The sequence below is a fragment of the Megascapheus bottae genome, chromosome 2 (assembly GCF_031878675.1).
Source record: "Megascapheus bottae isolate mThoBot1 chromosome 2, mThoBot2.hap1, whole genome shotgun sequence".
NCBI lineage: Eukaryota > Metazoa > Chordata > Mammalia > Rodentia > Geomyidae > Megascapheus > Megascapheus bottae.
Window position 1 is genome coordinate 47,468,237 of NC_143510.1, and position 24,019 is coordinate 47,492,255.

General features: G+C 40.5%; 1 protein-coding gene across 4 annotated transcripts in view; it reads right to left on the minus strand.

Annotated features, from left to right (window-relative positions):
• Lima1 (LIM domain and actin binding 1) overlaps nucleotides 1-24,019 on the minus strand; it is a 106,940-nt gene that overhangs the window by 5,404 nt on the left and 77,517 nt on the right. For 3 of the 4 annotated variants that reach the window (XM_090325614.1, XM_090325635.1, XM_090325627.1), the window contains 6 exons: nucleotides 23,845-23,929; nucleotides 21,641-21,786; nucleotides 13,569-13,676; nucleotides 10,226-10,283; nucleotides 7,461-7,573; nucleotides 302-435 (listed from right to left, as the gene is read on the minus strand). In XM_090325614.1, the coding sequence (XP_090181740.1) occupies nucleotides 302-435; nucleotides 7,461-7,573; nucleotides 10,226-10,283; nucleotides 13,569-13,676; nucleotides 21,641-21,786; nucleotides 23,845-23,929 (644 nt within the window). The remainder of the gene's footprint in view (nucleotides 1-301; nucleotides 436-7,460; nucleotides 7,574-10,225; nucleotides 10,284-13,568; nucleotides 13,677-21,640; nucleotides 21,787-23,844; nucleotides 23,930-24,019) is intronic. The other variant, XM_090325619.1, reaches the window with a different exon arrangement.

Sequence of the window (24,019 nt, forward strand, 5' to 3'; positions counted from 1 at the left end):
TCAGGAAAAAAAAAAAAGACCAGGGCCGGAAGTTTGGCCTAGTGGTAGAGTGCTTGCCTACCATGCACAGAGACCCGGGTTCGATTCCTCGGTACTCCACATACATAGCAAAAAGCTGGAAGTGGTGCTGAGGCTCAAGTGGTAGAGTGCTAGCCTTGAGAAAGTCCAAGGACAGTGCTCAAGTCCTGAGCCCAAGCCCAGGACTGGCAAAAAAAAAAAAGACCTTTAGCATAGCAACTGTCAGTGCCAATGCCCTGAAAGTCAAATATATAGAGAGATGGCCTGTTTTGGTCTGGCTTACCTAAGCTTGTTGTTGCAATAGGAGCAACGAAAGCAGCTGATATGAAACACCTGCTGGTTCGCCAAGAGACGCTCCATAGGGTAGACTGTCTTCTGACATTCCACACAAGTCTCTCGTGCAGGTGCCTGAAACTTCTAGAAAAGTAGAAAGACAACTTTAGCACAGGGAATGATGAGTGTAAGATTTTTTTTTTCATCTCTAAGGGCCATTTTAGCTGATCAGTCAATTCTCGTAGGAACACTAAGTCTGCTCCAATTCCATTTTGTGACTCTAAAGTTAAGAATGAGCCTGTCCTGAATTCCCTTCCTAAAAATTGTTTGGCTGCTCAGTATCAGCCACTGAGGGCATGTATGTTTGGGTTAGATTGTAGAGAAAGACATAGATAAGCCATCACATACACACAAAAAAAGTGCATATAAAATGTTAAGGTCAAATGGGCGCAGTGGCTCATGCCTGCAATCGTAGCTACTCAGGAGGCTGAGACTTGAGGATTGTAGTTCAAAGCCAGCCTGAGCAGGAAAGTCCGTGAGATTCTCAACTCTAATAAACTACTCAGAAAAAGTCAGAAATGGTGCTGTGGTTCAAATGGTAGAGTGTTACCCTTGAGCACAGAGAGCTCAGGGACAGTGCTCGGGCCCTGAATTCAAACCCAAGGCCCAGCAAACAAACTAACAAAAAAGAAAAACAACAAAAACAGGATAGATATAATACTGATAGATTAATTTGCTCAATCAGCTAATCATGGTATTTTTAAACAAATTCAATAATTTATGAGCTATAAACTTTCATTAGGTCTTATATAGCCTTATAATACCCCATATTGTATAGTATTTCTTTTATTTTTTTTCTATAGTATTTCAAAACAACAGGGGAGATAGAAGTGGAGCTGTGAATCAAGTGCTAGAGTGCTAGCCTTGAGCAAAAAGCTAAGGGACAATGCCTAGGCCCTGAATCAAGCCCTGGTACTAGCTAAAACCGAAGTAAAACAAAACAAAACTGAGTGGAAAGGGCTAGTCATACACTTCATTAACAGTAATCCCCCTATTCTAGGGGCATAATACTTAGAATAAAAAATTTAAACAATGAAAAGAACATATTCTACCACCTAGTTTACCAAACAGAGAAAGGTATTTAAATATGACCCAATGTCATTACAGTAAATGCTGTAGGAAGTAATTAAAGAATTCTTCAGAGTGTGGAATTATGTTTTTGTTTTTGTTTTTTGGACCAGACTGGAGATGCTTTTGCATTCTTTTAATTAGGTTTTCTCTACAACTACTTTGTCCTTGACTAGCAAGCAGATCACAGATTAAAATGCAAAATACAATCTGGGTACAATAGTACCATCGAAGCCATTGGTGAGAGTCTTCCAAATCATCATATAAAATAATGAGACAGATGTGTTTGTTTGAAAATCTTTTTTTCTACTGCAGAGAAGAGATTCTGTTTTTTTTTTTTTTTTTTTTTTTTGGTCCATTTTTGAACTCTATGCCTAAGCATCTGTCTTGAGTTCTTCAGCACAAAGCTAGCACCTTACCGCTTAAGCCACAGGGTCACTTCTGTTTTCCTGGTGGTTAATTGGAGATAAGTGTCTCAGGGACTTTCAAACCCTGACTGGCTTTGAACCACAATCACAGATCTCAGCCTCCTGAGTAGCTAGGATTACAGATGTGAGCCACCAGAGCTCACCAGGATTCTGTTTTTGAGCTCCTGAAATATAACATGTAGTTATTTGTAAGGACAAGAGATAGAAACTTCACATGTATAAGAGGATAGTATTCTACCAGAGGGGAACAGAGAGATACAGAAACACTTTTTTACATACACACTGAGGAAAGGAACTCATAGTAGGAGATGGATGCAGCCCAGTGAACAGAAGGAAGAACCTGAGAGAAAGTGAAGGTTGAGCTCACATTAGGAGGAAAGTAGAAGGCAGGAGCAGAAATTAGGTACCAGGAGCAGGAAGCAGAAGCTGGAAGAGACAAATAGGAACCTTCAATGAATACACAGCATTTGATGTAATCAGAGCATTTAATTGCATCTGAGCTAATTCTCAAGCAAGTCAGATTCAACAACATTGTTTTTCTTTTTTAATTAACAATCTTGGCAAAATCAGCCCCAGTTATATCTACCTGAGGTTGGAAACCATCCCAGTTTAGGAGAGGCAGTTTTTATGAGCCTTCACCTACTTAAGGAGTGACTCAACAATTAGCGTCTTATTACCTCCCACACCTGACCTACAATGGCTTTCTTTTATGGAGCCTCACTCACAGAAATAGTCACTTTCCTCCTTAACAACCAATGAACAGGCTGTTAGCACAAACAACTGACCAACCAAAAGCTTCTAACTAACCAGATCTGCCAAATCTCAATACTTCTATTCATTTCTCCCATTATACCTTTTTGACATTATTTAAGGTGAATGGAGCAGCTGCTCATTGGACTTCAGTGTCATAATGACAAGAGAATCCCAGCATGATATCATGCCAAGTCACAGTGGCTGTGGCTTTGCCTTTCTTTTTTCTCTGTACTGGGCTCTTGGCCACTTTTCTGTAATTGCTCTCATGTCTATTCAGACAACAGGAAGCAGTGTCATAGCCCAAAACCCTCTCCATTATCATAGGTCTGGCATACATCCTGCCCATGTCTTCATGGTATGCTCAGACTTGGCACTGCCATGTTGCAAACACTGCCAATGTAAGAGTGTGAGACATTTAATATCTTTACAATATATTTTTTCAGTTAGGAAGAGAAGATTTCTTCTTCCCCTCACCATGTAGATACTAAAGCATCAGGATGTCAGGTGCTTTATCAAAATTACAAACATAGACAAGAATAGAATTTGAATTAAACCCCTGAACTCCTGAATCAAGCCAACAGAGCATTTTCTGAATTGTCCTGGATTGTTAAATTTCCATAACTAAAGGAAACTCTTTGGAGAAGAGAGCAGATGCTCACCCAAATGAAAATAATCTTGCTATTGCACTTCGAACACACTGTAGTTTTCACTTTGTTTCAAATTCAAGCGTGTAGATATCATTAGAACTTTCTGTAATGAATGACGCAATATATAACTAATAAATGCTCATAAATAGATATGAGGAATCTTACAGACTTTCTGACCATAAGCATCTACTTTAAGCTATTTTTTCCAATACATTTGCATGGTTTCATCTAAACTTTCACCCTCTTGTCTTACATGTATTATTCCATCCAATGAAGGCATGTGGGGGATTATTTATGGGGAAGAATAGCTTTGGGCAACCAACAGTGAAAATAATTACCCTTTAGACAGTGAAATAAGAAGGAAATTCTGTAATTGATGTCAGGCTTTCATTCTTCAGATCAGTAAAATTGCCTTTCATTTCCCTCTTTCCTCACCCCACCTCCCTTGCTCTCCCTTCTGCTCCTCTTTCTCCCCTCTCTCAGTGCCACTGGAGCCCCAGGACCTCAAGTTCTCACTCAGTTTTTTTACTTACAGCTGGTACTGTACTACTGAGTCATGACACAGTCCAGATACTTTTCTGAACTTCGGGCCTGGGTACTGTCTCTGAGCATTTTTACTGCTCAGGTAGCACTCTACCTGAGCCATTGTGATACGTCCCAGCTTTTTCTGAGATTTATTGGCGATTAAGAGCCTTATAGACTTTCGTGCCTGGGCTGGTTTTGAACAACTATCTTCAGATCTCAGCTTCCTGAGTAGCTAGGATTATAGTCATGAACCATTGGTGCCTGAGTCAGTCCAGATTTTAATTTTAATTTTTTAATTTATTTTTATTTTTGTAGATCATGGAGCTTGAACTCGGCCTGGGCGCTGTCCCTAAGCTCTTTAGCTCAAGGCTACTGTCCTACCCGTGGGACTGGGCATTGTCCCAGAGCTCTTCAGCTTTAGGCTACCACCCTACCCTTGAGCCAAGCCCCACTTCCCATTTTCAATTGGAGATAAGAGTCTCACCTACTTTTGTGCCCAGGCTGGCTTTGAACCTTGATCTTCAGATCGCAGCCTCCTGAGCAGATAGAATTACAGGCATGAGCCACCGGCGCCCAGCTAATTTTTTATTTTTTGCCAGTCCTGGGCTTGTACTGAGGGCCTGGGTACTGTCCCGGGACTTCTTTTGTTCAAGGCTAGTATGCTACTACTTTTGTCAAAATGCTACTTCTAGCTTTTTCTGTTTATGTGATACTGAGGAACTGAACCCAGGGTTTCATGCATGTTAGGCAAGCAGCCTACCAAAAATCCCCAGTTCAGATTTTTTTTTTGCTGCTTCATGGACTGTTCTGCATTGGCTGGCTTTGAATCTCAATCCTCAGATCTTAGCCTCCTGAGTAGCCAGAGTTAGAGGCATGAGCCACAGTGTTACTTTATGAAGTAAAATTTTAAATAAATGCAGTCTTTACCTTAGATATCCTACTTTCAAGAACAGACAGGCACTAAGGACAGGTTGTTTTTTTTTCTCCCTAAGATGTGTGGGACCAAAAATCTATTCTGAGTGAACAAGTATATTCTTAGCTGCATATAATTTTCCAAACTTCTGTTGCAGTCTATAGCCATGACATCAGTTATGCCAGTCTATCTTCCTATACACATTTACTAAAGGATTGTACTGGGCTGCAGACTGTAACAGGGACTTTTGAGCAAGAGACAATGTAATAGGCCCCACCCTAGGTTTGAATACATGACTTTTTGAGCTTTGGACTCCAGGCAAACATAGGAAACTGGGCCAGTTTATTCTAGTTTTCACAGTGTTTAAACACTGAGGTGTGCTTTGTGAAGGCAAGCCTGTGTGTATTCTAATCTTGAGTGACCAGGGTCAAAGGAGCAGGCTGGATCTGAGGTAGGTGTAGAGTTGAACTTCTGCCTCTCCTCGACACAACCAAAAAAAAAAAAAAAGAAAGCAATGCGAGAAATGTTCCTTCATACAGCAAACATCACCTTCTGACCATGCAGTTGGAATGAGGATGGATTTCAATTTAGTATAGGTCAGCCCAACCTAGCACAAAGATGTCTGCAATGGAAGGTGAGGGAAGGAAGCAAGGCTAGGTTGAAAATAGTATTCTTGTCCCTGACCTTCTTTAGATCAAGGCTAGTACTCTACCACTTGAGCCATAGCTCCAGTTCTGTTTTTTTTGTTAGTTAGAGATGAGTCTCACAGACTTTCCTGCTCATACTGGGCTTTGAACCACAATCCTAAGATCTGAGCCTTTTTTTTTTTTTTTTTTTCCTGCCAGTCCTGGGCTTGAGCTCAGGGCCTGAGCACTGTCCTTGGACTTTCTCAAGGCTAGAGCTCTACCACTTGATCCTCAGCACCACTTCTGGCTTTTTTCTATGTATGTGGTACTGAGGAATCAAACCCGGGTCTTCATGCATGCGAGGCAAGCACTTTAACCACTAGGCCAAACTCCCGGCCCAGATCTAAGCCTTTTAAGTAGCTAGGATTAAGGTGTGAGCCAATGGTGTCCAGTCTGTCTATATTTTTTTGTTAGTTAATTAGAGATGGAGTCTCAGTGAGCTATCTCTCTGAGACAGTCATTCTAAGGTAGCTTTGAACTGTGATTCTCCTGGTTTCAGTATCTAGGATTACAAATATGAGCAGCTAAGATTGCATATGCAAATTACCAGTGACAGATCAACTTTGGTTTTATTTTGATAGACAGGGTCTCCTTTTGTAGTCCAGGCAGATCTCAAACTTATGTCCTTCTGCCTCAGCCTCCTAAAGTACTGGATAGCATGTAAGCATCACCATGTCTTATTTTGCTGCTTTTGTTTTTATTTATTCTTCTGGGGATTATACCCAGGACTTCACACATTAGGCAAATACTCTACTACTGAGCTATAATCTAAGCGCTCTCTAGCCAGTTTTTGATCCAGAACCACAGTTCAAGATTTTATATTTGAGCACAGTTGCAGTTGGAGAGGAAAGCAATCTCATAGCACTGGCTACTTTGTTGGATTTCATATATTGCAAAAATAAAAAGTGCTGATGACAGCATGAGCAGATTTTCAAGGTCAGAACAGAGTCAAATGGTATACATCTGCCAATTCCAGCACCATAACCCAGTTATTTCTTCTTTATTTATTTTAGTGTCAGGGATGGTACCCAATGCCTCAAATCTGCTAACCACGGAGCTGCTTCTCAATTTATTCTTTTTATACTTTCTTTCATTGCTTTCTTTAGCATTTATTTCTTTTCAATATATCTTACTATCCTTAAGTCTGCCCTTAAATTTTTTTTTTTTGTCAGTCCTGGGGCCTGAACTCAGGGCCTGGGCTCTGTCCTTGCTCAAGGCTAGTGCTCTACCACTTGAGCCACAGTACCGCTCTGGTACCAAGGTATCAAACTCAGGGCTTCATGCATATTAAGTGAGCACTCTACCACTAGGTTATGCTCCCCCCTTCCCCACTTTAAGTTTTTCTTTACTTTCTCTTGCATCCTTTATAGTTACCCTTCAAGAGACTGGGCTCAGGTGGCTTATGTTACTTAGGAGGCTGAGCTCAACTGAAGATGAAGTTCAAGGCTAGCCTGGGAAGGAAAGTCTGTGAGACACTTATTTCCAATTAACCACCTGTAAGTAGCGGTGTATGGTTCAGGAGGTAGAGCAATAGCCTTGAGTGAAAAAAAACTAAAGAACAACATCCAGGCACTGAGTTCAAGCCCCAGTATTGGTATGAAACAAAAAGAAAAAGAAATGAAAAATAAATTTACCCTTTAAGTCCTAAGTCCTACGTCCTAAGAATAGAATTCTCCCATTTGTTCATTTCTTGCTTGTCTTCAAAACCCTCATTTATGTATCCTCATTCTTGTCTTCTATTTGTGCACTGAAATGTTCATCTAAGCACTAATCATAAACCCAGTGAAGAAACACAGCATGGCAGTTTTCAAGGAAAATGTTTCATAAAGTATTATCATACTTAGTATTATCATACCCAGGAAAGAAAAATCAGGTTTTAATGTATAACAAGGAGAAAACTGGGGGAAAGTAGAAAAATGGGACATCATCCAAAAAAAAAAACAAAAGAAATGTACTCATTACCTGACTTCTGAAATGGTAGCCCTTCTGTATAACACATTAATAGTAACAATAAAATTATATACATGAAGTAAAATTAGCTCTGCTGGAAAATATCTTGATGCACAGATAATATAAACTGTCATCATACCTTCAATGCTTTGGGAGGAGAACTTTCAGGAAGGCTGGAGGCTCTGGCAACTGGACTCAGAGGCATTGGGGACACAGACTGCTGGGTCTCATTCTTAACCTGGGAGTTACCTGCTTGAGTTACAAACGTATGGCATTTTATAGCATCCCATGGGAAGTCTCAGAAAGGGTTTTAAAAAAAAAAAACCCAAACAAAAAAACCCCCAACATTTTAGGAAACTTTCCACCAAGGACTTGTCCTTTCAATACGAGAACACTGTTCTGTTTAAGAATATTCTAAACTAAAAGCTGTGCTTTAACTTCTCTCCAGTGCTCTCACAAATCAGGTTGTCACAGAGAGATTCTAAACCATCAGGTATAAAGAACTCTGCCCTGTAGCATTTGCTGTTTCTTAAAGCTGTTTGTAGACTGTGATACCTGACACTTCCAATAATTTCTGCAGTGCTTCAGTTAAGGGAATAATGGAAAATGGCTGGGAGCGTGGCCTAGTGGGAGAGTGCTCACTTAGCATGTATGAAGCCCTAGGTTCAATTTGTGGGTACCACATACACCAAAAAAGCGGAAAGTGGTGCTGTGGTTCACGTGGCAGAACACTTGCCTTGAGAAAGCTCAAGGACAGTGCCCAGTCCCTTAAGTTCAAGCTCTAGGACTAAGGGGGAAAAAAGGGAGGAAATTGGGGTCGGGAGTTTGGCCTAGTGGTAGAGTGCTTGCCTAGCATGCATGAAGACCTGGGTTTGATTCCTCAGTACCACATGTATAGAAAAAAGCCAGAAGTGCTGCTGAGGCTCAAGTGGTAGAGCTCTAGCCTTGAGAAAGTCCAAGGACAGTGCTCAGACCCTGAGTCCAAGCCCAGGACTGGCAAAAAAAAAAAAAAAAAAAAAAAAAAGGGAGGAAATTAAGGGAAGAAATCTCATGCTACATGTACATACATGTTTATTATGTGTATAATCTTACATTGTCTTTTTAGTCACTCTTATAGTAGATATTCCCAGATGAAGGTTGTGGAAAATAGTTCTATAAGGGTTTTTTTTTTTCCCCTTCCATTGAATGTGCCAACTGCAAGCATTCATTTCCTGTCAGTTTAATCACCTTAAGACACAGAAAAGCTATCTGCACTAAAAATATTCCTTAAAGCTCTAAAGTTGAACTAACAAAGTACTTAAAAAATGCAGCTTTCTTTAAAAACTGTTTTGCAGGGAAGACTCGGGTTCAATTCCTCGGTACCACATACATAGAAAAAAGCCGGAAGTGGTGTTGAGGCTCAAGTGGTAGAGCTCTAGCCTTGAGAAAGTCCAAGGACAGTGCTCAGGTCCTGAGCTCAAGCCCAGGACTGGCAAAAAAAAAAAAAAAAAAAAAATCTGTTTTGCAAACCTCACCAAAATCAGAAAAATTCCTAGTTCAAGCCAAATGATTGTGAAAGAAGTGTCCTTGGATTCAGGCAGTACAAGTTTTTCTCTGAAAATTGAAGGTAGGAAGTACTAGAGATCTGTTTAACTCAGACTTCCCCTTTAGTTATAGAGTAGGCAATAATTAGTAAATTAATTTGCTTGAGGACAAGCTAAAAGCTTATGTACGTTATGAAATGTTACATCTAAAAATCAGAAAAAATAAACATAGAAAGGTAAAACCTAGACATTTATTTATTTATTTGTTTATTTATTTATTTGCCAGTCCTGGGGCTTGACCTCAGAGCCTGACCACTGTTCTTGGATTTTCTTAAGGAGCTCTACCACTTGAGCTCTACGTCTGGCTTTTTCTATTTATGTGGTACAGAGGAATCGAACCTGGATCTTCGTGCATGCTAAGTAAAAACTCTACCACTAGGCCAAACTCCCAACCCCATAACTAGACAATTCGTCTTTAGAAGATGTCTGACTTAAAGTGACTCCAAAATACTACCTTTTGGATGGTTTGGGGTGGGGGGAGAGTATGAAGATCGTGGGGCTTGAACTTAGGGGCTGGATGCTGTCCTCACAGTTTTGTGCTCAAAGCTAGTGCTCTCTCACTTGATCCACATCTCTATTTTCTTTTCATTTCATTTTAAATATCTATAAAAATAGACAATCTGGGTCTGGGAATGTGGCTTAGTGGTAGAAAACTTGCCTAGCGTGCATGAAACCCAGGGTTTGATTCCTTAGTACCACATAAACAGAGTGCTAGCCTTGAGCAAAAGAAGTTCAGGGACAGGGCCCAGACTGAGTTCAAGTCCCAGACTGGCAAACAAAAAAAAAAAAAAAAAAAAATTGACAATCTTCACTAAATTGAAACTTTGAAATTAGTTTGTACATCTTTTTTTTTTTTTTTTTTTTTTTGCCAGTCCTGGGCTTGAGCTCAGGGCCTGAGCACTGTCCTTGGACTTGAGCCTCAGCACCATTTCTGGCTTTTTCCTATGTATATGGTACCGAGGAATCGAACCCGGGTCTTCATGCATGCTAGGCAAGCACTCTACCACTAGGCCAAACTCCCGGCCCCTAGTTTGTACATCTTTAAATCTGAGTTTAGTAAAAGAAAAATTTAATGAGAGAAGTATCAAGAGTATTTTATTTGTCTCAAATGGAATTTGATTTGAAATATTTGATTAAATTTAACTTCTTTATTAGAAGAAGTGAGTGAAGGATATTCAAGCACCAGATCCTAAAACCTTTGAACTAAACTATTGGATTTAGTAAGTTACTTCCTCAACACTGACAGTAACAGGGACATTTCTGGACCAAATATGGGTAAAAAACAAGGCTTCACCTTCCAGAACTAGGAGCAAGTACTTACAGGAGTCATCTTCAGCTGGGGTGGAATGGATTGCCAGGCTATTCTCAGTTGCAGAAACCTACAAAAAAAAAAAAAAAGGAGAGGGGGCGAAGATTAAGAATCACATTAAAAATAAAAGAGAAAACTGCTGTTAATGCCATAAAAATCTGCTGACTCTAGTCAATCACTGGCTGCCTGGGGGAAATCACAGGCACCAGAACAGCTGAGCATTTAAACAAGAGGCAGCAAAATGTCTTTTATGAGGATATTAACACGCCTCTCAATTACAAAATAACTGAGAAACAGACTGCACTCAAATGCCAAAAGTGTGTATCATCTCCCTTTATAAAAGAACTTCCTACTACATTACTCTACTCTTAAAAAACAAAGCAAAACACAACCCCTATATCAAGGATAGCATAGCCTACAGACACATACCTTTATGTATCTAAGACAGCATAAAGTATTTAACTAAGGGAACTACTCTTTTCTTTGTGTTTCCCTAATTCTCATTTCCCAGTGAAATATATTCTGCTAAAAATAATCTTAACCACATAGAAGATCTTTCTACTAAACGGTTTTTTGGTAAAAAAAAAATGTCTAAAACTGGCTTCCAGTACTATCTTCAAGGGTAGTTTTCTTTTCCTAAAACAAGATTTTAAAATTCTAGTCTCAAGTAACAAGATTACTTATAGGTATGTACCTATTCCTCAGAAATCACCAAACTTATCTTGTTTTTATTTATTTACTTTTGCCAGTTTTGAGGTTTGAACTTAATACCTCAAAGTGCTCCCATTTGGCCTTTTTGTTCACAGCTGGCATTCTACCATGTTAGCCACACCTCTAGCCCAGATTTTTGCTGGTTATTTGGAGATGGAGTCTTGAAAACATTTTGTCTGGGCTGGCTTCAAAATGAGTCCTCCAGATCTCAACCTCTTCAGCTGTAGAATTATAGATGTGAGCCACTTGTGTCCAGCAGCCAAACTTAAATAAGTCTATTAGCTATCTTGTTCATTGCTTAAAATGAATCATTCATTTCTGGTGATAGTAGAGTTTGAATTTTGTACTTGCTAGGCAGATGCTTATTATTATCGTTCTCTTTTCTACTGTTCCGTCAAACTTTTCCTTATTCTCTCTGTATCAAAAAATCATGAAGCATAAACAGGTGACACTTTTCAGGTAACAGTCTTTCATTCAAATGTTAGATTTTATGAGAGATACTGAGCGTTTATATCAGGATATCTAATGCACTGAAAACATTTGCAACAAAGATTACATTGTTGGCTGACTGCTCCTGAATATCAGCATGGTCATTTTCCTATGATCTTTCCACTACAGAAATTCTAACATGGCCTAAAATAAACTAAATAATAGCAGCCAATATTTACTGGGCATTTACCATATGTTAGGTATTGGACTGGTCATACTACATGTATTATTTTCATTTAATAGTATGGAAGAAAGCTGTGTATTGGTGGCTCAGGCCTGTAATGCTGACTACTCAGGAGGCCAAGATCTAAGGATCATGGTTTGAATCCAGCACAGGCAGAAACTTCTTTAGATTCTATTTTTTTTTTATTTTTTTTATTGTAATTAGTAAAAGGGTTACATGATATTTGCCAGATAGAAGGTGCATTAATTCACATACATTGATACCCTTTCACATGTCTTGGTACCCATTTCCCCCCCACACACACACCCCCCTCCCATCTTGGTTTTCCCCCTTCTTTAGATTCTTATCCTAATTAATCAACAGAAAATGGAAAGTGGCACTTTGGCTTAAAGCAGTAGAGTAATAGCCTTGAGCAAAAGAGCTCATAGACAGTACCTAGCCCCTAAGTTAAAAAATAAAACAGAAACAAAGCCCAATGTTTTTGTTTCAAAATAAAACAAAGAAAAAAATGCTTATTAAATATGTACATAATTGGGCTGGGAGTTTGGCCTAGCAGTAGAGTGCTTGCCTAGCATGCAGGAAGACCCGGGTTTGATTCCTCAGTACCACACACATAGAAAAAGTCAGAAATGGTGCTGTGGTTCCAGTGGCTGAGTGCTACCCTTGACGAAAAAAGACCAAGAACAGTGCTCAGATCCAGAGGTCAAGCCTCAAGACTGGAAATAATAATAATAACTATATACATAATAATACCTATATACATAATAATGTGCACATACTTTAAAAAATGTATAATTTTTCAGGGCTTGGAATGTGGCTTAGGAATAGAGTGCTGAGTTTGATTCCTTAGTACCACATACACAGAAAAATGACTCAAGTAGTAGAGTGCTAGCATTGTGCAAAAGAAGCTCAGAGACAGAGCCCCAGGCCCTGAGATCAAGCCCCAGGACTGGCAAAAAATAAATAAAAAAATAAAATAAATAAAAATAAAAAATGTATAGCTTCTCTAGTCAAACAGATTGTGGGGCCAGAAGCATAGTCTACTGGTAGAGTGCTTGCATAGCATGCATGAAGACCTGGGTTGGATTCCTTGGTGCCACATACATAGAAAAAGCAGTATTAGAGCACTAGCCTTGAGAAAGCCCAAGGACAGTGCTCAGGACCTGAATTCAAGCCCCAGGACTGGGGGAGAGGGGGGAGAAGTAGATTGTAGGTAGCACAGTGACTCTCTCCTGTAATTCTAGCTACTCAGGAGGCTGAGATCTGAGGATCAAGGATCAAAGCTAGCTTGGCACAAAAGGACCTGAGACTCTTATCTCCAATTAACCTCTAGAAAACAGGAAGTGGAGCTTTGCTCAAGGGTGGGAAAGTAGCCTTGAGCTGAAAAGCTCAGGGACAGCGCCCAGGCTGAGTTCAAGCCCCATGGACACCCCCCCCGCCCCCCCCCCAAAAAACCCCACACAGATTGTGTGCGTGTGTGTGACAGAGAGAAAGAGATAGAGATAGAGAGAGAGAGAGAGAGAGAGAGAGAGAGAGAGAGAGAGAGAGAGAGAGAGAGAGAGAGTGTGTGTCTGTGCATCCGTGCACACGTGCATGTCAACCTTGGAGCTTGCCAGGGCCTGAGCTTTTATGGTCATGCTAGCATTCTACCACTTGAGCCACAGCTCTACATCTGACTTTTTTGGTGGTTAATTGGAGATAAATTCTTACAAAGATTTCTTAAAATCACTTTAAGCTCAGCATTTGCTGAGCAAAGGAATTTTCCAGTGAAGGCCCATTATTTGGTCAGCTATAAGTTGAAGAATTCACCAAATGGAGTTATGTGACCTGCAAAAATGACAATCTGTCCCTGCAGCTGTTATGAAATTCTCAGACACTCTATAGCCTAGAATTAGAGTTGCTTCTAATTTTAAACATTTAATTTAGAACACATGTTTCCTTGGGCAACTAAATATCAGACTTTCAACCCACCTTTTCTCCCTCCTGATGGGAAATGCGGACCTCAGGATCTGGGGGCACATTCTCCTTTTGCTCCAATTTATGAGTTTTGATTTCACCACCATTGGCTTTCAATTCATTCTACAAAATAAAAATAGCCTGTACTTTAAAAAAAAATTCTTACCATTCCATTCTCTACATAGTACATCTTTCAAATAAACTTGGAATATTAAAAAAAATCTTAGAGGGCTTAGATCAAACCAACCCCCTAACACTCACAAGCAAAACCCATCAACCAGTGAAATGACAAAAGCAGCTGTGGGGACACATACCTCAGAGTTAATTATTTGTATGCTAGTCTCAAACTGGACACTCATTAGGATACAGACATATGAACATGGACATATACACAAACCATTCCCTGCACACAACATTCTTGTGATTCACTCATGTAGCAGCAGAGCTTGTGGAAATGCAAAGCTGTGAGTTTATCAGAAAAGACTATTCTGGAGCAGGGAAAAGTAGATGCCAAGTGACAATAATTAAGAAAATATACTGACCATATACATAAAGGACCATCCTGGAAAGAAAGATAGGAATGATGTGTACATATAAAAACTGAAACCATATATATATATATATATATATACATATATATATATATAGATAGATAGATAGATAATTTATTTTATTTTATTTTTTGCCAGTCCTGGGGCTTGAACTCAGGGCCTGAGCACTGTCCTTGGGCTTTTTCCTCAAGGCTAGCGCTCTGCCAATTGAGCCATAGCACCATTTCCAGCTTTTCTAGGTATGTTGCACTGAGGAATTGAACTCAGGTCTTTGTGCTTGCTAGGCAAGCACCTTACCATTAGGCCAAACTCCCAGCCTGTAATCATACTTAATGATAACATTAAACGCCCTTTTTGTGTAGGACTTCCAAAAATATTTTCTGAACATAGAATTCATTTATTGTACTAAAGACACATCTGCAGCCAGAACTACAGAACACACTGTGGCAGCCCATCAACTGACTCATAATCCATCTCAAAGTCCCTCCTCCAGAGCCACTCCTCCAGAGTATGTTCCTAGTAACAGATGTATTCTGTTAGGGGACTGAGAAATTCTTTGGGGATGAGATAAAATAGACTTTTTACAAAAACTTCTCAAGACTTCTCAACTCTTAAAAAATCTCCAGAGCAACATAGAAACTCTATCAAGAGTTAAAGAATAAGAAAAGAAAAAGAGAAAAAAAAAGGGGGGAGAAGGGGTTACTGAACAGGTTTTCCCACTTAAGTGAGTCACCCTGAATGGAATGTTTGTTGCAGAACATGAGAAGCTGTCAGGAGCCTCCTCCTTTAACCTCCGGGAAGTAATCACCAATTTGCCCTACCTCCTGACCGACCCTCTAAGGGAAACCTAATTTGGTTCACTTTCCCCACACACACTGTGAATACCAAACCTGGAATATTCCCCTTTACTATTGACTTACATGTCATTTCTTGTTAAAATTACTGTGAACCGGCTTGGAACATGGCCTAATGGTAGAGTGCTCGCCTAGCATGCATGAAGCTCTGGGTTCGAGTCTTCAGTACCACTTACACAGAAAAAGCTGGAAGTGGCACTGTGGCTCAAGTGGCAGAGAGCTAGCCTTGAGCAAAATGTATCTAAGGACAGTGCCCAGGCCTAGAGTTCAAGCCCCAGGACAGGAGAAAAAAAAATGCTGTGAAAGAAAATATTTATCAGCCAGTGGATTAGACCACTAACACTACTGAAAAATGCAGATTTAGCCAGGTACAGTGGCTCATGCCTGTAATCCTAGCTACTCAGGAGGTTGAGATCTGAGGATCATGGTTCAAAGCCAACCTAGGCACTAAAGTCTGTGAGATCCTTTTTTTTTTTTTTTGGCCAGTCCTGGTTTGAACTCAGAGCCTGAGCACTGTCCTTGGGCTTTCTCAAGTCTAGAGCTCTACCAGTTGAGCCACAGAATCACTTCTGGCTATTTTTCTATGTATGTGGTACCGAGGAATAGAACCTGGGTCTTTGTGCATGCTAGGTAAGCACTCTACCACTAGGCCACACTTTCAGCCCCTGTGAGACTCTTATCTCCAATTAATCACTAGAAACTGGAAGTTGCACTGTGGCTCAAGGGGTCAGGCAGTTGCCTTGAGCTGAAGAGCTCAGGGACATTGTCCAGGCCCAGAGTTTAAGTCCCATGATAAAAAAAAAAAAAAAGAAAGAAGGAAAAAGAAAAAAGAAAGAAAAAAAAAAGAAAAATGCAAAATGCAGATTTAACTATGTAGGGAAAAGATGTCTTTACTTCCTTTATATAGATTATGATTTCTAATATGCACAGATTCAATCTGCCTGCAAATAAATCAAATTCAATATTATCCTTCCAACTATTAAAAGGGGGAAGTGGATTTGGAGGGCAGGGAAAATGGGAGACAAATGAGAGAGAGGGTAACAATGTTTGACAACATTACCTTGTGTATGTAACTGTAATCCCTCTGTATATCACCTTGACAATAAAAGTAAATTTAAATTTTTTTTTTAAATGTATACATCAGGGTTGGGAAATGGGGACCAAGACATGATAAGGGTATCGATGTATGTGAAGTAATGCACCTTCTATCTGGTAAATATAATGTAACCCTTTATTAATTACAATAAAAATATATGAAAAAAATGCATACATCAGGCTGGGAGTTTGGCCTAGTGGTAGAGTGCTTGCCTAGCATGCACAAAGACCCGAGTTAAATTCCTTGGTACCACATACATAGAAAAGAAACCAGAAGTGGTGCTGTGGCTTAAGTGGTAGAGGGCTAGCCTTGAGAAAGCCCAAGGACAGTGCTCAGGCCCTGAGCCCAAGCAATACCACTTCCAGTTTCCTGGTGATTAATGGAAATAGTCTCATGGGGTTGGGAGTTTGGCCTCGTGCTTACCAAGCATGGTTGAAGACCAGGGTTTGATTCCTTGGTACCACATATGCAGAAAAAGCTAGAAGTAGTGCTGTGGTTCAAACAGTAGAGTACTAACCTTGAGAAATCACAAGTGCTTAGGTCCTGAGGTCAAGCCCCAGGACTGGCAAAAAAAAAAAAAAAAGGGTCTCATGGACTTTGAGCTGGCTTTGAACCATGGTTTTTAGACCTCAGCCTCCTGAGTAGGTAGCATTATAGGTATGAGATACTGCACTCCATCTCTCTCTTCTCCATCCCCTCCCTGTTTGGGGACATGAAACCAGTGCTTGGATGCTACACCTGAACTTTTATGCTCAAGGCTACAGCTCTACCACTTAAGCCATAGCTCCACTTCTCACTTTTTGGTATTTCACTGAAAATAAGAGAATTACAGACTTTTCTGCCTAAACTGGCTTAGAACTTTAATCCTCAGATCTCAGCCTCTAATGTAGCTAGGATTACAGGTATGAACCACCATCATCCAGTTCCCTCCCTCCTTTCCTTCCTTTTCTTCATCTTGAACTCACAATCTTCCTATCTCAGTTTCTTCAGCATTGGGATTATAGGCTGGGATTATAGATGTGTGCCACCTCGCCTGATTTCCCTTTATTTTGAATAGAATAGAATACAATACTAGGGGAGGTGGCTCAGTGGTAGAATGCTATTGTGTTCAAAGCCCTGTATTTAATTCTTTTTTTTGTTCCTCTTTTTTCTTTTTTCTCTTTTCCCCAAGACCTGGGATTTGAACACAGGGACTAGGCCCGGTCCAGCTTCTTTTGCTCAAGGCTAGCACTTGAACCACAGTGACACTTCCAGGGCTTCATGTATGCTAGGCAAGCAATCTTCCTTCCTAGCCCTCAATTCCTAACATTGAAGAAAAAAAGAAACAGAAAATAAAACATATACTCCTGGTGGTACATGATTATAATCCTAGCTACTCAGAAGGCTGAAATCTGAAGATCGAGGTTCAAAGACAGCCAGGACAAGAAAGTCCGTGAGACTCCTATTTCTAATTAATCACCAGAACACTGGAGGTGGCATTGTAGCTTAAAGTGGGAGAGCACTAGCCTTGCACAAAAGAGTTCAGGGACAGTGCTGAGGCCCTGAGTTTAAACCCCATGACCAACAAAAACAAAACAACAACAACAACAAAAAAAACAAAAACAAAAAAAGTGGGGGGAACACATAGGATAGGAAAGAATAATGTTAAAGGTGGCTGAACAGGAAACACTAGAAATTTAAATAGACACGTTAAGTCGTAACCTTTGCTAATCTTTTGAAATTCAGAAAAAACAAAACAAAACAATACTAATTTTTTTTGGCCAGTCCTAGAATTTGAACTCAGGGCCAGGAGCATCTTTTGCTCAAGACTAGTGTTCTATCATATGGGTCACTGTACCACTTCTGGCTCTTTCTAAAACAATACTAATTTATTATACTTACTGAGCATGTTTTTCCCCTCATTTCTCTCTTTTTTAATCTATTACAGTATTCTACCTATGAAGGAGATCATTATACCATAATGGTTATAGATTACAGTACTAGGAACTGAACTCAGGACCTTCCACATGATACGTAAATGTTGTACCACTGTGCTGTATTCCCAGCCCTTGCATAGTTCCTTATTACAGCATGTCTGGAATGGGAACAGGCATATTGATAGGAAAAAAAGGAGACTGAGGTGAGGGAGTACCATACAGAAACAGGATTTCTCTGGGGATGACAGAAATGTTCTGGAATTGCTGGGCTCGTTGGCTCACACATGTAATGCTAGCTACATAGGAGACTGAGATCTGAGGATTCCAGTTCAAAGCCAGCCAGGGCAGTAAAGAATGAGAGACTATTATCTCCAATTAATTACTAGAAAACAGGAAGAGAGGCTGTGGCTCAGGGATAGGTCGGAAGCCTTGAGCTGAGGAGTTCAGGGACAACACCCAGGCCCAGGAGTATGGCAATAACCTTGAGCTGAAGAGCCCAGGGACAGCACCCAGGCCCATAGTTCAAGCCCCATGACAAACAAAAAAAAAAAAAAAAAGGAAAGAGAAAAAGAAATGCTCTGGAATTAGTAGTGATAACATATAACACTGTGAATATATAAATAAAAACACATTTGCAATTAAAAATGACTTTATGTGCATCATATCTCAATAAAATAATTATAAAATACTTCATATTAATGTTGAATGCACCTGATGTTTCTACTGTAACTTACTTTCTTTCCTTCCTTCCTTCCTTCCTTCCTTCCTTCCTTCCTTCCTTCCTTCCTTCCTTCCATCCTTCTTCTTATTTTAAATTGGTTTTGTCAGTAATGGGGCTTGAACTCGGCCTGGGTGCTGCCTCTAAGTATTTTTTTTTTTGTTCAAAACTAGTGCTTAACCACTTTGAGTCACAGCCCCACTTTGAGATTTTAGATGGCTAAATGAAGAGTAAGAGTCTCTTGGAGGGTGGGGGATGTGGGAGAAAAACATGGGAAGGGATATCAATGATCAAGAAGTAATTTACCCACCACCTGACAAATGTAATTGTAATCCCACTATATGTTATCCTTATAATACAATACAATTAGAGAGAGAGAGAGAGAGAGAGAGAGAGAGAGAGAGAGAGAGAGAGAGAGAGAGAGAGAGAGAGAGAGTCAGAGTCTCTTGGCTTTTGCTGCCTCTGGCTTCAAACCATGATCTTCATATCTCAGCCTTCTGAGTACCTAGGATTACAGATGTGAACCACCAATAGCTTCAAATTTTCCTTTGTCTGTCAAAAGTCAAAATAGTTACTCAGGAGGTAGAGATTGGGAGGATTAACAATTTGAGGCCAGCCCTAGCCTCTTACTAACCCTTGGTGTGATGGTATAAATCTGTCATTTCAGCTGTGCAGGAAGCATAAATAGAAGGATTGAGGTCTAGGCCTGACCAGATAAAAACACAAGACCCTATATGAAAAATAATTAAGCCAGGCGCAGTGGCTCACATCTGTAATCCTAGCTACTCAAGGATGCTGCAATTTGAGGATAGAGGTTCAAAGCCAGCTTGGGCACTAAAGTCAGTGAAACTCTTATCTCCAATTAATAACCAGAAAACCAGAAATGGTGCTGTGTCTTCAGGGGTAGGGCGGTAGCCTTGAGCTAAAGAGCTCAGGGACAGTGCCTAGGCCCAGAGTTCAAATTCCATGATGGACAAAAAGAAAAAAAAGAGAGATAAGGTGTGGTTCAAGTGGTAGAGGCCTTATTCAAACCTGAGTACTATCAAAACTGCCCAGAAATCAAAATAAAGGCTGATGATACAGCCCAGGGATACTGTGCTTTACAAAGTCTTGGGTTCCATCCTAAGCACCATAAAAACAAAAACAAGGGCCGGGAGTTTGGCCTAGTTAGAGTATTTGCCTAGCATACATAAAGACCCAGGTTCGATTCCTTGGTACCACATACATAGAAAAAGCCAGAAGTGGTGCTGTGGTCCCAGTGGTAGAGCTCTACCCAAGGACAGTGCTTATGCCCTGAGTTCAAGCCCCAGGACTGTAGAAAGAAAGAAAGAACGAGAGAGAGAGAGAGAGAGGGAGGGAGGGAGGAAGGGAGGGAGAGAGAGAGAGAGAAAGAAAGAAAGGTAGGAAGGAAGGAAGGAAGGAAGGAAGGAAGGAAGGAAGGAAGAAAGAAAGAGAGAGAGAGAGAGAAAATAAAAGGAAAAACAAAATAAAAAAATAACAACAAAAGATAAGGCCAGATATAGTAACCCATGCCTATCAACCTGTAATAATCTTGTACTCCAGAGGGTGTAGTCTGGACAACACAGAGACTTTTAGGTCAGCTTGGGATATTATAAGTATCTGTCTAAAAAAATATTTCTATGAAAACTAATAAAATACAACTTCTTTAACAATAACAATGAAAAGATTAAGTAGAAGATCCAGTGATAATGTCAAACAAAAAAGAGGTGGGCACCCGTGAGGATGGCTCACACCTGTAATAACACACCTACAATTCTAATGACTCAGAGAGGCTGAGATCTGACAGCCTAATCAGGCATATCTCTTAAATTCTTCATCTTCAATTAACTGTCCAAACTGCCAGAAGAACAGCTGTGGCTCAAGTGGTAGAATGCTAGCCTTGAGCAAAAAAGCTCAGGAACAACATTCAGACCCTAAATTCAAGCACCAGAACCAGCACACACACAAAAAATAAATAAATAAAATAAAAAAGGAGGGCTGGGAGTTTGGCCTAGTGGTAGAGTGCTTGCCTAGCATGCATGAAAACCCAGGTTCAATTCCTTGTTTTCCTCATACATAGAAAAAAAAAGGCCAGAAGTAGTGCTATAGCTAAAGTGGCAGCGCTCTCAGCCTTGAGAAAGCCAAGGACAGTGCTCGGGCCCTGATTTCAAGCCCCAGGACTGGCAAAAAAAAAAAAAAAGAGTTTGGCCTAGTGGTAGAGTGTTTGCCTAGCATACATAAAGACCCGGATTTGATTCTTTGTACCACATACATAGAAAAAAGCCAGAAGTAGTGCTGGTGCTCAAGTGGTAGAGCACTACTAGCCTTGAGGAAAAAGCCCAAGGACAGTGCTCAGGCCTTGAGTTCAAGGCCTAGGACTGGCAAAAAAAAATTTAAAATTAAAAAAAAAGAAAGAAAGAAAGGAAGGAAGGGGATGGGAATTGAATGATCTAGGAGAACACAGGATTTGAAGAAGGCAAGGATTATAAATGATGTAAAGGTAGGATTTATATAAAAAGAGACTGACTAGGTGACCTGAGAAAGAGTTAGGGCTAGCCGGACTTAGTGGCTCACATCTATAATCCTAGCTACTCAGGAGATTGAGATCTGAGCACCACGGTTCAAAGCCAGCCCAGGCATATAAGAACCAGAGACTCTTATCTCCAATTAACCTCTAGAAAATGAGAAGTGGGGCTTGGCTCAAGGCTAGGTCAGTGGCCTTGAGCTGAAGAGCTCAGGGACAATGCCCAGGCCCAGGGGTAGGGTAGTAGCCTTGAGCTGCAGAGCACAGGGACAGTGCCCAGGCCGAGTTCAAGCCCCATGACTCACAAAAAAAAAAAAAAGAGAGAGAGTTAGGGCTCAGGAATAAGAGACCAAGAGACATAACCTAGTTCTAGTGCTTAGTGATCACTAACTGGTGGAGTGAGTGAAGAAATGATATAGAACACATACTGTATGGTTAGTTGAACTTTGTTTGGACACAGCAGCCTGATACTTGGCCATTCGATCCTTTATGGAGGTTTCTGAGAGGCGCGGGAGTTCCAGATTTCGCTTAATCTCATTTTTCTCCGAATAGAAGGCAGAGGATGACAAGTGACCTGGAAGTGTATAATCAACATGTTTGCTAGAAGGTAAAATGAGATTCCAATGGTTTTGAGATTCTAAATTCTGGGCTATTGTAATCTAAAGAAAATTAAAAGTATAAGAAAGGAATTTGGGAATAGTATCTTTGTGTGTGTGTGTGTGTGTGTGTGTGTGTGTGTGTGTGTGTGTGTGTGTGCAGGCACCGGTGTACAACTACTAATGCTCTTGCTTAGCTTTTTCTATCATAACTGACACTCCACCACCAGCCATACCTCTACTCTGGCTTTTTTGCTATCAATTGAACACATCTCAAGATTAGTCTGCCTGGTTGGCTTTGAACCTTAATCCTCAAGTCTCATCCCTGAATATTAAGGATTATAATAGGCATGTAGGCATACTTCACCAGCACCTGGCTTATAAGAGATTTTTTTTTTTTGGGGGGGGGGGGGAGATACCAGTCCTGGAGCTTGAACTCAGGGCTTAAGCACTGTTCCATTTGACCACTGTGCCATTTGAGCCATTACTCTCCTTCCAGCTTTTTGGTGGTTAATTGGAGATAAAAGTCTGACAGACTTTCCTGAATATTTCCTCCTGAATATTTAGGATTACAGGCACGAGTACCTAGCTATAATTGATTTTTTATACACTAATATTCACTTATCTTCCTACACTGAAAGAACCTTCATCGTAATTGCATGTTTTTAAATTCTGGTTCACTTAACATGAAGGAAAAATGAGGTAATTTGTGATCCTTTGGCTACTAAAGTCTAATGATCTTCAATCCTTTCCCTCTCTCTCTCCTTTTCTGTCTTCCTTCCTTCCTTCCTTTTTTTCCTTTGTAGTTCTGGGGATCAAATTCAGAATGTTACACATAACTGGGTCTACCTCTAAGACATATATCTCTAGCCCTAACATAATCAACCTTGCTAAGGACATAGCCCATCTATTGAAGCCCTCAAATCCCAGATGACTGTGGAACCAAAAGTGCTATAACTACTCAAAGGTATCTTTTGGTTATTATAATTTACTATTGACAAGGATGGACTAAAAGTACAATAAAAGTTGGGGCTGGAAATTTGGCCTAGTGGTAGAGTGCTTGTCTAGCATGCACGAAGTCCAAAGTTCGATTCCTCAGTATGACATGCATAGAAAAAGCTGGTAGTGGTGCTGTGGCTCAAGTGGTAGAGTGCTAACCTTGAGAAAGCCCAAGGACAGTGCTCAGGCCCTGAGTTCAAGCCCCTGGACTGGCAATAAAAAAAAAAGTAGGCCGGGAGTTTGGCCTAGTGGTTAAAGTGCTTGCCTAGCATGCATGAAGACCCGGGGTTCGATTCCTTGGTACCACATACATAGAAAAAAGCCAGAAGTGGTGCTGAGGCTCAAGTGGTAGAGCTCTAGCCTTGAGAAAGTCCAAGAACAGTGCTCAGGCCCTGAGCTCAAGCCCAGGACTGGCAAAAAAAAAAAAAAAGTACAAGCCAGGTGTGGTGGCTAACGCCTGTAATCCTAGCTACTCAAGGAGGCTGAGATCTGAGGATCAAGGTTCAACACTAGCCAGGGTTTGAAAGTCTCTGAGACTTTTATCTCCAATTAACCACCAGGAAACCTGAGGTGGTACTGTGGCTCCAGGAGTAGGGAGAGAGCCTTGAGTTGAAGAGCTCATGGAGGAGCTGGGAGTTTGGCCTAGTGGTTAAAGTGCTTGCCTAGCATGCATGAAGACCTGGGTTCGATTCCTCGGTACCACATACATATAAAAAAGCCGGAAGTGGTGCTGAGGCTCAAGTGGTAGAGCTCTAACCTTGACAAAGTCCAAGGACAGTGCTCAGGCCCTGAGCTCAAGCCCAGGACTGGCAAAAAAAAAAAAAAAAGAGTTCATGGGAAATGCCCAGGCCCAGAGTTCAAGTCCCACTGACAAAAGAAAAAGAGTAATGAAATTTGGAGATGGCTAGTACCTCCCAGGCAGACTTTATTTTAATTTGTGTCATTTTTCCTTTAACAGAATTGGCTTTGAGTTTAAATGGCACTGGTACTATTGAGTGTTCCATAGAGGACTTCATACATACATATTCTTTGCTTACCTGGACCTATTTCCAAGTCATCCAATGAATAGCTGCTTTCAGAGATCTTCCTTCCACCTGAATTTCGGCTTTGGGTCCAAGGAATCTGTTTAGAAAACAAATAATAGAAGATGGGAAATATTGATATGATATTCAAATATCTTCTATTAATAAAATCTGGGAAAGACTAGGTTTT